Raw genomic sequence first — 14,143 nt, 5'->3', positions numbered from 1 at the left:
CTTGGTTTCCTCCAAATGGTTGCTCCTGACTTGTCTCCTTACCCCAGCCTGGGCACTGAATCTCCAGCCGGGAGCACAACCTGGAAACTTATTAGAATCTGCCTTTCTTCTCTTGAGACAAGGAAGGGGTGCCAATGAGCATCGGTAATTCATCGTGTTAGTGGAGAGCCACGAAAGTGGGGCCAGTGGGTACGGGCAAAAGGCATCATTTTTCTTTGCGGGGGAACACAAAGGCTGCACGTTGTGGGGTCGTGAAATCCAAAGGGAGTTTCCTGCCCAAGGTCAGAGGTCGTCTTCAGCCTGCTTCCCAAGCCAGCGACCTCAGTCTCGGAGCCTTCCCCGCTGCTCCACTCTGATTACCCCGCAGGCACTCCGGCAAAGGGATGCCCGCCTCTCGGCCACAGCTCAGCCAGCGGGGCAGGTGCAGAGCAGGGGGCGGAGCGGGGGGGGGGGGGCGCGGGTTGGCTGCAGGATGCCTAGGAGCGTCCCGGCTAAAGGCGAAACGGCTCCCGGCCTCTGCCCGCGGTCTGCGCTCGCCAGCTGCACCCGGCACCTCCCGGGCTCCCCTCCGTCGGGCCCTCAGGCGCCAGGAAGTTGGGCTGCGAGGCTGAGTTGTGCGACGGCCTTGGCTCATTCTTCTGTTTCCTAGAGGGAAAAGCTAGGGTTCTTCCAGCTGGGGGCTGAAGCCTGGGCGACCTCCGTGTGCCCAGAATAGAATCTGCGTTAGTGGGTCCCTTAAAGGACCAGCCTGGACATTGAACCTTCCCTTTGAATCGCCCCCCGCCTCCAAGCTGCCGGCGGCTAAAGTGGAAGGGTACGTGGTGCCTCTTCGCAGGTCGCTCTGAGGCCATTGCTGTCGGAAAAGGGGTAGAAATATGACCTTAAAGTCCAAAGGGAGTTTCCTGCAGACGGTGCAGGCCAAGTTGCGGCCCCTCCAACGCCCCTTCTCCATTCCTAAGACCTCGCTGGCTCCCAGCTGTCCCCACGGACTATTCATCAACTCCAAACTTTCCTATTAAACCTTTGGAACGGTGCTAGATTTCTTTCACAGTCTGACTGTTCCCGCCCCACTGGTCCCTAATTTCTAGGGCCTCTAGATGTCTAGGGTAGTGCCGAGAACCCCAGATAGCTGCGGCCTTCTCCCTTGGGAGCTAGTCCTAGTCCTGGTTCGCATCCGGGAGAAAGAAAGCCAAGTCCCCATTCCACGGGAGGCCGCGCGCAGAAAGTGGATCTCAGCGGTCAGCGTCCCGAGGCAGGACCAGACCGCACAAGGGCGAGGATGCGGGCCCCGCAGCTGACCCAGCCGGCATCTCCCGGCAGGTTGGGTCGGAGAGGCTCCATCATCTTGCAGCCAGCCGGCCTAACTCGGCTCCTTTGACCCCGGAGAGGGGAAGCCAAGTCCTTCCCCACCGTCCTGGGTGGAGGTGGAGGGGGCAGGACGGAGAAGCTGCTTACAGGGTCCCCCCTCCTGCGCCGGCCTGGGGTCGAGGGAAGCTCAGGGCCATGACTCCCCTTCTGGTGCCAACGGTGGGGCACTCAGGCGATTTACAAAGAAGGGAGGGAAGGCGGGCAGGCAACGATCTGATCTTGGTCCGAGTGCCAGTGGGAGCCCCATTCAACCCCCTTGCCCACCCCACTCTGAGAAGAAGGGATGGACTCATCCCCAGCGTAGCCTCTCCGCGGAAGGGCCCCCTCCTCCCCTCAATGTCAGTGGGGTGGGGCCTATACCCACAGTTGGGGGGCTAAGGTGCGGGGGATGGGGAAAAACGTCTAGCTGGGCCTTTTACCCCAGAGGGGTTTGGGTGCCAATGGCCGAGATAAGGGTGCGTTCTACCCCGCGGCTGGGGGTACAGGTCCGGTCAGCTTGCCCCCCGGACTCACGCACTTACCCTGCTCCACCTGTTGCCGGGATCGCCTCATTTCTGCACATCACTTTGGGGTGGCGGAGGGGGGACCACAGAACCCTCCAAGCCTCTCTTTTGTGGTTCCAGCGAGGCGGTCATCTTTCATTTCTCCTTTTCCAGCTTTCGGGGAGCAGTTAGGGAATGTATGATGAAGCAGAAATGAGCCGTCAGGATGATATTTTAATGGCTTATATGTCACGTTGGTGCATGTGGCTTTGAACTGGAGCCGCTTGCGTTTCCTGCAGAGAGCGCCGCAAATCCCACTTGATAACTTCTACAACCCACAACTTTTTTTTTTCTCTCTCACATTCACTCTTACTCTGTATATTTGGACGCGTTTCCTAAAAATACCCTCTTGTCAACGTCCCCCTTGGATATTCCACGGACTGGAGAGGAGAGGACTGACTTTTCTTTTTTGAAGAATTATTTTCGCTCTTCCCCCCTCCCAACCGCTACCCTTCTCTCCTCAGTTCCCCTCCCTTGTTTTTTCTTTTCTTTCTTTTTTTTTTTTTTTTGAAAGGCAAGCGAGGTGGGTTCAATATTTGTTCTCCCTGGTGAAAGCAGTACAGCCTCTAGAGAAAACTTCACCTTGCAGATAAGATTTTTATGACTACCGTGAGGCAGGATCCAAATTCCCCTTACAGGAAACAGAAAAGACTCTGAGTGGCTCCACTATATCTTTTTTGAACAAAGTGTATGGCAGTTAAAACAAACAAACCCTCAATCCCTTTGCCTCCATTCCGTATCCCAGTTCTACTCAAAGTTGGCAGGGGATTCGGGGGCTGCTGCACTCAGACTTGTTGCTGGGGACTGAATATTTGATTTTTTTTCTTTCTTTCTCAAATTTCTGTTTCCCAGCACAACAAGCTCAAATGCTCAGCCAGGTTCCCTCAGACACCAGGAAATCATCCCAACTAACAGAAGTACAGTTTTGAGGAGGGAGAACCCAGGAAAAGAGCAGCTCAGCTCACCAACCCCAAGCAGGAGTCTAGTTGGTGAAAAGACCAGAAAACCAGAAAGGAGGAGAGGCCGACTCTGACCCTGCCTTCCTGCAGCCAGTGCAGCCTGAGCAGACGGCTGGGCAAAAATATTCATTTTCATTTTCCTCTAGCCCAGGCACTGGTGAGTTTCCTAACCGGGCCGCCTGTGAAAGGATGAGTTGAGGTCTCTTTGTCTGAGAAAAGAGTTTAGGGCTCTGATTCAGCTGCAAAGAAGCCAAATGAAGTTAGAAACAAAGGGCAAATTGAAGGATTCCGACTCTTGGCTTTTTGTGTTTTCCTTACTAGAAAATAATTAGACCTAATGAATATGCAGACGCTTCTGCTAAACCCTCGGCCCGGGCTGCTGGGTTTTAAACAGAGCTGCGGAGAAATGCAACCTTCATCCCCCAACCCCCGTAACTGCATGCATTTTTTGAAATGCATAAATGTTGCTCGCCTTAATTGATTGAGTCACAGGGATTTTTTCCCCCTGCTTTTAAGTGCCATACTCCTCTACCTTTCAACAATCATTTTAATATATAGTCAATGGCTCTTTGTGGACGGGACAAAAAGCAACTACGCACAGTTGTTGAATAGACTTTGCGCTGGGCAAAGACAGGTTAATCGAGGGCCGCATCGCGAAAACAAGCGAGTGTTGTATGTTTGCACTGAATCCAAATGTCTGCATTTTCCTAACTAAATCAAAGGGAGTGTTATTTCTTTTTCTGCTCACTCATCTGAAGGTAAGTAAATTTTCTCTGGCGATCAAAAGCCTGGTCGGCAACAAAGACCGCGCCCGCTTTTTCCACCGTCCTGGTGTGGCGAGTTGGGGAATTTCAATAACTGTGACAAGGGTGACTGATTTGTGAACTAGAAAAGGTTTGAATGTCACAAAATTTACATTGGTCCTATCTATCGGAGATTTAAATACCAAAAAAAGTATTCGGGGATTTCTAGGGAGCTCTGGGCAATCCTGAAGAACAATGGCACATTGGGAAATTTACAGTTTTACCTGAATGAAAGGGGCCCGGGTTGGGAACACGAGTGCAGAGGGAGGGGTTAGCGGGAGGGGCAGACAAGGGAGACTAGGGGAAAGGGAGAAAAGAAAAGAACACAGGAAAGGAAAATCGGCAATAATGTTTTTAATTTGCTTAAAACAAAAACAAAAATCAGACATCAACCAGGAAAGTTAGAGCTCTGATCCACCTGAGGTTTTTATTTTTCGGGGGGGGGGGTGGTGGTGGTGGTGGGTAGGGCACAAAAAGCCCGATTGATTTAATAACAGTGAGAAAAATCGAGGCAACCGCTCATCCTGAGAAATAACATTTCTTGTGAAGAGAGAGTGGAGTGTCTGTGTGCTCCCGCGATCTTAAATTATAAGCAGGAGGGGGACGAAGCAAGAGGGAAGCAAACTTCAAAAGGACCAAATAACAAAAGCCTCCTTTGCTTCTCTTCAAGGCGGGGACAGGGGAAAAGAAAGAAAAGAAAGTTGCTGAATCGGGACATTCTGGAAGTGCCTTAGCTGTGTTTACCAGCCCCATCCCCGCCTCTTGTTCTCGGAGACGCCCGAAGTCGCTAATCGCTCAGCTAAGAGCAGGTTTGCAGAAGGACAAGATAAAGAGAGAGGTGGAGAGCGAGAGGGGTACGAATAAAAACAGAGAGAATGAATATGAGCGCGAAAAGAAAAAGAAATAGTGGCAAAATTTTTTTTGCATGAGAAGAGGGAAAAATTTGGCTAAAAAAAAAAAAAAAAGTTGCTACTCCTGGCAGCCCTGTTTGTCAAAAGGGGATGTCAAGCGCTTTACAATACCTGGGATTGATGAGGCGGGCGGGCCAATGAACGGCGCGCGGCGCCTCGGCGCGCCCTCCGTTGGCGCGGCGGCTGCGGGCGGGGGGAGTGCCGGCACACCAATGGGCGCCCGCGTCAGCAGCACGTGATGCCTCCCCCTGCTCCCATTCATCAAGGGGGGGACGGTGTCGTCCTTTCAATTCATTTATCTGCAGGAATGATTGCTGCTATCAGTCTCGCGCTCACCGCCCGGCTGAGGAGGTGAAAGTTTCTCCCCAGGAAGATAAACCGCAAAAGACAATATTGTGCATGATTTGCGCCTTTTCTTTGGCTTTTTCTTTCTTTCTTTTTTCTCCCCCTCCCCCCCTTTTTTTTTTGCAAAAAGCAGAGGGGGAAAAAGGAGAGTGAAGGAGCGAGGAGGCGAGCCTGAGAGAAAGGAGAGAGAGAGAAAAGAAAGGGCGAGGGGCTAGTGGAGAAGTGAGGAGGGGCGTACGGAGCGAGGCGGAGAGAGAGCGAGCAGTCGCGGCTCCGGCGCTCACATTCCTCTATGCTACAAATCCGGGAGGAAGTTTTTTTGGGGGGCTGAGATGCTCCATGCCTTTCCCCGGGCAGCCTTGACGCGGGGTCCTCTCGGCAGAAACTGAGCGACGAGAAAGTGAGAGCCGGGCCGGCGGGGTCCGCTCGGCGGGCGCCGGAGCCCGCTTTGCTCGCGGCCCGCAGCCGTCCGGCTTCCCTGCGCTTGGCCAGGCGGGCGCCCCGGCGCGCCGCGCCGCTGCCTGCGGGCTAGGACTTCGCGAGGTGGGTCGACTCCTCCTCCCTCCTCTTCTTCTTCCTCCTCTTCCTCCGCCTCCGGTTCCTCCTCCTCCTCCACCACCACCTCCTCCTCCTCCTAATTTTCCCTCCTCGGCGGGCGAGGGTGGGGGGGGCGGGGGAGGCCGGGGCTCGCCCCGAGCAGCCACGATGCTCCTGGACGCCGGCCCCCAGTACCCCGCGATCGGCGTGACCACTTTTGGCGCGTCCCGCCACCACTCGGCGGGCGACGTGGCCGAGAGAGACGTGGGCCTGGGCATCAACCCGTTCGCCGACGGCATGGGTGCCTTCAAGCTCAACCCCAGCTCGCACGAGCTGGCCTCCGCGGGCCAGACAGCCTTCACATCCCAGGCTCCCGGCTACGCGGCTGCGGCGGCCCTGGGACATCACCACCACCCGGGCCACGTCGGCTCCTATTCGAGCGCAGCCTTCAACTCCACGCGGGACTTTCTGTTCCGCAACCGGGGCTTTGGCGACGCGGCGGCTGCAGCCAGCGCGCAACACAGTCTGTTCGCGGCTTCGGCCGGGAGCTTCGGGGGCCCACACGGCCACACGGACGCCGCGGGCCACCTCCTCTTCCCCGGCCTTCACGAGCAGGCGGCGGGCCATGCATCGCCCAATGTGGTCAACGGGCAGATGAGGCTTGGCTTCTCGGGGGACATGTACCCGCGGCCCGAGCAGTACGGCCAGGTGACCAGTCCGCGTTCAGAGCACTATGCCGCGCCGCAGCTGCACGGCTACGGGCCTATGAACGTGAACATGGCCGCTCACCACGGCGCTGGCGCCTTCTTCCGCTACATGCGCCAGCCCATCAAACAGGAGCTCATCTGCAAGTGGATCGAGCCTGAGCAGCTGGCCAACCCCAAAAAGTCGTGCAACAAAACTTTCAGCACCATGCACGAGCTGGTCACGCACGTCACTGTGGAGCACGTCGGCGGACCGGAGCAGAGTAACCACATCTGCTTCTGGGAGGAGTGTCCGCGCGAGGGCAAGCCTTTCAAAGCCAAATACAAACTGGTCAACCACATCCGCGTGCACACGGGAGAGAAGCCCTTCCCCTGCCCCTTCCCTGGCTGCGGCAAGGTCTTCGCCCGTTCTGAGAACTTAAAGATCCACAAAAGGACGCACACAGGTACGGAAACGGCTGTCCCAGACAGCCCTCGGTTCCCTATCCCGGCCCTGAGACCCGCAATTCACAAGTCAGCGGCGGGGGCGCGCAAACCCGGCCTCGGTTGGGTCTGGAAGTCAGATTTCAGCAGACAGCGAAAGTGTGCTCTGGGTTTTAGTTTGAGGCTTGAAAGTCTAATAAAGTATAGAGAAGGTTGGAGGAGAAGAATCTGGGCATATAGATTTTTAAATAAGACCTAAAAAAGGCTGGGAGAGCTAAGAGACAAACCGGCTTTGGGGAGTCCTTGGTGCGCGAGAAGACAGGAGAGGTGGCTGGCTCCCGGCGGCGGTGGAGGCGGAGGCGCCAACCGCTTCAGCTGCAGGCAAATCTAAACGTTTGCTTCCAGCCAACATCCCCTCTCTACGCACCTTAGTGAGGACTTTGCCAAAGGGAGGAATTGAGGAAACTGGAGGAGATCGGATGAAAGGGCATAGAAACAAAAAGAGACAGAATAGAGGGGGTGGCGTTGGTGAAAGCAAGTCAGTCGGGCCTGTGGAGGCTTTTGGAGGTTTATGCATATTTAAAGAGCCCCGAATTTAATAATGACTTGTTTGTAAGTAGATTCGAGGAGTCGGGAGAATCGGCAAAAGGCGGAGAATTCCTTTTTGTCAATTAGATTCTGTGAGGACGTTTTCAAAACACCGAATACCTTGAGATGGTCTTTAAAAATAAAGAGACCAGTCGGGAGCAGTTAAAAGAAAAGTTCGCAGCGAGCTTAGGGCTGCAATCTGGGTCGGGCAGGCCGTTCTGGGCTTCTTGGGCCAACAAAGCCGGGAATGCTGCTTCATGGTTCTGGTGGGCCTGGGTGATTTCTGAGAATCGCGTTTGGAACTTGGCGTTTAACGCCTGAGTCAGAGAGGAACTTGCAGTGCTGAACTCTCGGCCCAGATTATCCTATAAAATGTGTGTATAGGAGGTGGGGTGGGGTGGGGGCGGCGACGGCGACGAGGAGGGTGCGGAGCGTTGAGGAGGGGGTAAGGGGAGGAGAGAAGAGCCAAACCGTAGGAGAATCAGCCCGGAATGTGAAAATTAGAAACCGAGACCTAGGTAGAAGCTTTCCGGAGTCGTCTGTATAGCCCCGGGCCTAAAAACCTGCAGCCAGACCTGCTGCCACTCTGGGATCTAAAAAACTACCACCACCACCACCAATAATAATAATAAAATAGTAAAATCTGGATCTAATTGGATTGAGTTAAAATATTTCAGATGTTTATAATTCCAACGCAGATATATGATTTCATAAACGACCCGGGTTTTGAGCTTGAAAAGTGCTAACCCTGAGCCGCTGCTTTTTTTCATTTTTGTCTTTACTTTTTTTTTTTTTTTTTTAAGAGCCGCGGGGTTTGTTCTAATCAGACCTGTCTGTTTCTCGCCTTTTGCACCAGGGGAGAAGCCCTTCAAGTGCGAGTTCGAGGGCTGCGACCGACGCTTTGCCAACAGCAGCGATCGCAAGAAGCACATGCACGTGCATACGAGCGACAAGCCCTATCTTTGCAAGATGTGCGACAAGTCCTACACGCACCCCAGCTCGCTGCGCAAACACATGAAGGTAATCGCCGCGCTCTCGCCGCCCGCCTTGGAGCCAGGAGCCCTCGCAGCTCTTCGGCCGGGGTCGGGCGGCGAGTGGCAGCTGGGCGGTGGCAGGAGCCGGCAGAGGCGGAAAGGCCACGATTCCTTTCTGCAGACTTCGCAGAAAGCGCGGGGGCTGGAAAAGGGGATGTGGGTACCCAAAGCCCTTCTAAATTTACTGTTTAATAATGAGAGTCAAAAGAAGGGAGCAGCGGCTGCAACTGAGGGGGAGCCAGGACAGTCCCGGCGGGATGATGCTGCCGAAGCTGCGGCCTCGGCGGCTTGGCTGGCAGCGCCTGCACGGAGTTGGGGTCTTGCACGCGAGCCTGAGCGCTGGCTCACCTAACCCTGAGCCAGCAAATTTCAGCGGCTGCTGGGGAGCGTGTGTGTGTGGGGGTGGACACCATCTCGGGCTCTGGCCTCACATCCAGCCTCCTGCTTCCCAGATCTCTCTTCTTTTGTGAGTCGGGGGTGTGGGGGGCACTGTCCTTTTCCAGAGCTGGGTCTCTGCAGCGCCGAGGCGGGGCAACCAAGCCTAAGTCCCACGGGTCGGGCCTCCCTGGAGTTCAAGGGGATCCAGGGCTCCGGAGTAGGGGGTTGGGGGACGGCAGGCAGCGCTCAGCCTTCATGCTCCCTAAACGGCCGCCGTGGCGGCTCTTTATCTCCGTAAAAACGCGACTTTATTCCCGCAGGTCCATGAATCCTCCTCGCAGGGGTCGCAACCTTCGCCTGCCGCCAGCTCGGGCTACGAGTCCTCCACGCCGCCCACCATCGTGTCTCCCTCCACAGACAACCCGACCACCAGCTCCCTGTCGCCCTCATCCTCCGCGGTCCACCACACAGCCGGCCACAGCGCGCTCTCTTCCAATTTTAACGAATGGTACGTTTAAAATCAGAAACAAAACACCGAACAAAACCCTATTTAAGAGACTGAGCACACACGCGTATACAACACATAACTGAAAGAACCCTGAGCATCAAAACAGCATCCCCACCCACCCCCCAATCCTGTTTTTTTCTAAACCTGCCGGTAGAACCAGGACCGAGTGAGAGAAAGCACCAAACCTTTACTTTTTTTTCTTTTCTTTTTTGGCAAAGGCTTGGTAGCCAACGGGTGGGAGGGTGGGCATGGAGAAGGCGGCCGCCTGACCAAATGCCGCCAACCCCGAAGGCCGGTTTCTCCTGGGAATCGGAACAGGCTCTCTGGGATTCGGCCTTTTTTTTTTTTTTTTTTTGCTTTGCATTCTTGTAAATACAGAATTATTAGCTTAAAACTGTACTGTTGGATTCTGTATATAGTTATATCTCGGTTGGAACGGGCGGGTGGGATCGTGGCGTTGTGGTCTTTGCATTGGGGGAGGGGGGAGGGGCCGGGCGGGAGCGGGAGGGGGAGGGGAAGGGGGGTTGGGAGGCCGAAAGCCAACTGTTTGTACTGAATGGCAAGAATGTTCTAGTAAATGTGTACCAAAATGTGAATTACTTTGTACGATTACAGTCTCCACGTCGACCTAACAGAATATTATTGGTATTAATGTGCTTTTTTTGTATAAAGTGCAAACATTTCGTCCCAAAGTCTAAGTACCTTAGTGCAGTAAAATGTTGTTTCACGTCCTGTCAAGAATTCGTATAGTACGAGCCTGGATTTGCGTGTCAAACTGTTCCATTTGTTTATGTAAAGTGATATTAAAAAAAGATATAAACTATAACTGTCCAGTTGCTTTTGGCAAAAGATACAACCACATAATGTATATAATTCCTAGTTTCCATATTTATCCGCATGTAAAGGGCCGGTTTATTCATGTTACAGCTATTCAATATTTATGGCTAGAAGAACTCGTATGTACACTTTAGTTTCCAGACTGTTTGGTAACCTTTCGTACCTTATTAAAGATTCTGAAATCTCAGTGATTGTGGTAGGAATTTCTTCTTCACTCCCAGCAACCTGCTGCCTCTTCTACCAGCCTTAGTGGGTCTCGGGAAAAGCTCACCAGTCTTCCCTTTCTGTCATCGCAGGTCCTATAAACATGATAAATGAAAGCTACCCTGCTGGCTCTCCGAGAGGGTGTAATTAGTATTTATATCAAAATTTATGAAACAAATTTTCGGCCGCAGTATAATTTAAATGACCTTTGCAGACGTAGAATAACAACCATAAAAATAACAGAAATAGATTGCACAGGCGACATCAATATTAATGTAGGTGAACTGTCAGAAGCTCAGGGGCTGGATCTGCAGCTTTGCAAATGAACTTGCAGCCTAGGGTTCTGCTGTCCCCCAAATTAAATTCCCCCAGCTGAAACCAAGTTGCAGATTTACAATATCATATTTTAAATTGCCATCTTCAATTAAACCATTTATGGCCATAACTAATTTTCAGGATGTCGATGCATGTTTTTCCAGGCCTGCCTTCTTTGTGCAAAAGTAAATGTCCATAAAGCGTTTTACTTATATTTCTTCAAACGTGATGCTAATTTAAATTAATTACCTCCTATGATATGTTATTATTCCTATAATTTTGCCACTGTTATTAGTTCTCTCAAAAATACATCTAGGGAAGAGAATTATTTTATGTAATTTGATTATCTCTATCTCTTTTATTTATTTCTCATTTAAGAAATTCGTTCCATTGGCTGGCATTGATACAGTAAATTTGTAAATGAGGAGACAGTATAAAAAATCTAAATTACTTGTGCTTAATGACTGTAGCAGAACGCCTTTTCTCTAAATCAGATTGTCTTTCTTGCAGTTTAGTTTGATAGATTTGCAAGCTATGCTGCTCCCTAGAAGTTAGCTGCACTGGTAGGAACGCAAGCTTCTTTGTCTCTGGTTGTAGCTTGCATGATCGCCCCATTAAGCAGACAGCGTAGCCGGAGATCACAAATCAGGGTCTTGGCTGTAGCTGCAAGGGTGTAGCTGGATGGGTCAGAGCTGGAAGCAGAAACTGACCTCACTGAAGGCCAGGAGGAACCCAGACTTGGTTGTTTAATATGTTGTGTGTATTCAGGAAGTCACAGGCCATACTGATTCTGAGAATGAAAGCAAGAGAGGAAAACAAGAACCCCTTAAAATACATCTGTTCCAAAGTATACCTTCAACCCTTTACAAAGTCAAAATGTTAAATTCTTTTAAATTTGGGGGGGGGGGGCTTGTCCTTTTGTTGCTTGCTCTTTGTATTTGTCACTTTAAGTTAACAAAATTTTATTGGGTAAGGAGGGGATTTGCTACACTTTCTGCCGCACATCAGAAACCTAGAGCTGGTGGTGTTTAACTTAAAAAAAGTGTTATTGTGATCTATAAGAGTAGATACCAACCTTTCATGAAAAGAGCGCCACCTTGCAAGGTTTGGTGAGATTTAAGGAAGTTGGAACACCTAAGCAGGAATTGCTGCTGGTTCTGAAATTTTGTGAGAGTAGAAGCTGCCTCCCAATGGCTTTGGAGGTTTAAAACTAACAGCATAGTGTTTGAGGTGACTCCAGACATTAGGCCCAATAATTAATAAACCTAGAAAGAACAATAAAAATAGCTCAACTTTCTAGGAAGGAAAAGTAAGCACCTCAAAAAATAATCCTTTCCTTTAGAGATCGGAATTTCTGGGAGCCTGATATAATATTCATAATAACAGTAGCTTTGTAACTTTGTTAGGATGTTAACATTTAGGAAGATACTCAATGAGTGCATTTTTTCTTTGACTATTCTGAAAGCAGTTTACCTCAAATTTTGAAATATAAATGTCTCATGATTTGTTATATACCTGATACTTTTAAACTTTAATAACATAGTGTAATAATGAAATATCATACTGTGATATAAGAGTTAAATAGGATATTTTAAAGATAAATTTTAGGGATAAATATTTACTTCACAACTAGTTCATAGTGTAAAAATTTTTTTTAGACATTGAAGGTCAAATAATTTTTTTAAAAAACCCACAAAACCATTTGAGGAGTACTGTGTGTGAATAATCACACTCACCAGAAAGGAATTTTTCTAGTAGCAGCCAATATTTATGTCAATTCCTCTTATGCATTCTCTTTTCTAACACTTACAACAAAGAAAAAGTCATTAATGATGTAGGTTGCCTAAAATAATGCTTCATACTTAAATGTAGTCTATTATTTTGCTGGTACCTTTAATGTCTGCTTGTTGAGATGTATTCTTCATACTTTTCTTCATGGGCTATTAGGTTTTGAAATACATGAATGTGAACATCGAAATATATTGTTAGACCCTATTTAGCAGGAGCTGAAGATGCTGCAAATGGCTGGTTTCTGTGTGTAGTTGTGGATATTGATTTAGGCAGAAAGTTGTCCTGGTTCATATTTTGACTGCATTGTATTCTGTTACTATCAAATGATAAGAACAGCTAACAAGTTATTAAAAAGTTATATTGTGTCAACAAAAAATGCCTGAGTACAAGCAATCATATTTGAGAAATGAGAAATGAGTTGTGGTATGTGTGTGTGTACATTTATAGAGTAAGCATGTAAATATACAAGCACCATTTATGTGGGGGCTAAGTAATTTTCAAACATTTCAGGTCCTTTGTTTTCTTTTTCAAAAGCTACCCCCAACTGCTTTAAGCATTTGCAGCTGATGATTTTGATTTTTTAAAGTCAAGCATTCAAGTTAACCTTTAAGAAGCAAACCACCTCCAAAAGAAAGATGTAACCTTTCAATTGCCCCATATGCTTATCATTTTTTTTCTTTTTCCTTTTTTTTTTTTTTTTTGCTTTAGCTGACAATGAAAATAACACTAACCTTCTTTGCTGATGGGCCTGGCATTTAGATGTTTTTATTTGTTGATGGGGAAGTTTTCTCAGAACTTTTAAAGGCTGGCAACAGAACTAAATTCCCTAAATACCTTACCCAGCCTAGAAACCCTCCCGATGTTCCCTTTTTGAGGTCAAATTGTGATCAGTGTCCTGGAACCCTTGTTGAATCAGTGCTGGTGGAGTTGGTACCTGAGCATACTGCTTTTCAGGAAGCAGCTTGGGGAAGGCCATGGTCCTTAAAGAGCATCAACTTATGATGGGTTGGGGAGGAACTCACTATATGTGGTTTGGCAAAATCAAAATGAAGGCACTGAGCTTGTGCCTTTGATTAATTGTGAGCTAGGTATGATGTCAGCAGATTACCAACTCACCTTTCTTTCTTTTTTCCAATTCAAAATACTAATTGCAAATTTATCTTCTCCTGTCTAGGTATAGAGTTCTTGTTCCTAGCATCAAATGTAGTTCTTAGAACTATGTGTTCATATAAGGAAAACAAAGTCTTTGTTGTTTTCATAAAATTTGCCACAGTTGATATCACTGTCTGGTTTTAGAATTCTTGAAAATAGAGTGGCAATGGAAAGATTTATGTCATCTATGCCAGGCAAACCACTAAAGGTTCATATTAGGTTTTTTTTCAACTTTTTACCAACCCATTCACATCAGTAATATGTATCCATTTAAACTGGTTATATAAACAGAATGTAAGATTTTATGGGGGTAATATAGAGCAATCTCTTTTTTCAAATAGTAATCACTAGTTTGGGGTTAGAAATAAAAAAAATGTTGACAACTTCCTATAGCATGTCACATCTGAGCCTTTCCCTCAAAAATTTTTTGCAACTATAATGGCATAATATTCAAAAATAAGGGAAGTGTTCTCTATTTATCTATGCAAGGCTAGTTCACTCCAGAATGTCTTACCAAGCAAGAGGAAACATGATCAGGCCAAACAAACCAGGGGCTATTTTTACCATGCAAACTGAATTCTGGCATTAGTTCTTAACGTTTATTTCCACTTTAGAGCAAGGACCTAAAACAGTATGAAGTTTCCAATTGATGCTATACCGGAGGTGGGTTTTTCAAGAATAAGAAACTGACTTTAGCTATTTAGTATGGAAAGAAACATTGCTGGGCAATACTACTAGAGACTT

The 14,143-nt window shown here is 48.8% G+C and overlaps 1 protein-coding gene across 1 annotated transcript; it reads left to right on the top strand.

The window, feature by feature from the left end:
- Window positions 1–4,871: 4,871 nt before the first annotated feature.
- ZIC1 (Zic family member 1) lies at window positions 4,872–12,623 on the top strand. Its single transcript, XM_027959508.3, has 3 exons — window positions 4,872–6,615; window positions 8,037–8,200; window positions 8,913–12,623. Exons 1-3 carry the CDS (start codon window positions 5,634–5,636, stop codon window positions 9,108–9,110), a joined length of 1,344 nt encoding a protein of 447 aa, XP_027815309.1. The 5' UTR covers window positions 4,872–5,633; the 3' UTR covers window positions 9,111–12,623.
- The last annotated feature ends 1,520 nt before the right edge of the window (window positions 12,624–14,143 follow it).

This window comes from Ovis aries, chromosome 1 (genome assembly GCF_016772045.2).
Source record: "Ovis aries strain OAR_USU_Benz2616 breed Rambouillet chromosome 1, ARS-UI_Ramb_v3.0, whole genome shotgun sequence".
NCBI lineage: Eukaryota > Metazoa > Chordata > Mammalia > Artiodactyla > Bovidae > Ovis > Ovis aries.
This window is presented reverse-complemented; position numbering and strand designations above follow the sequence as displayed.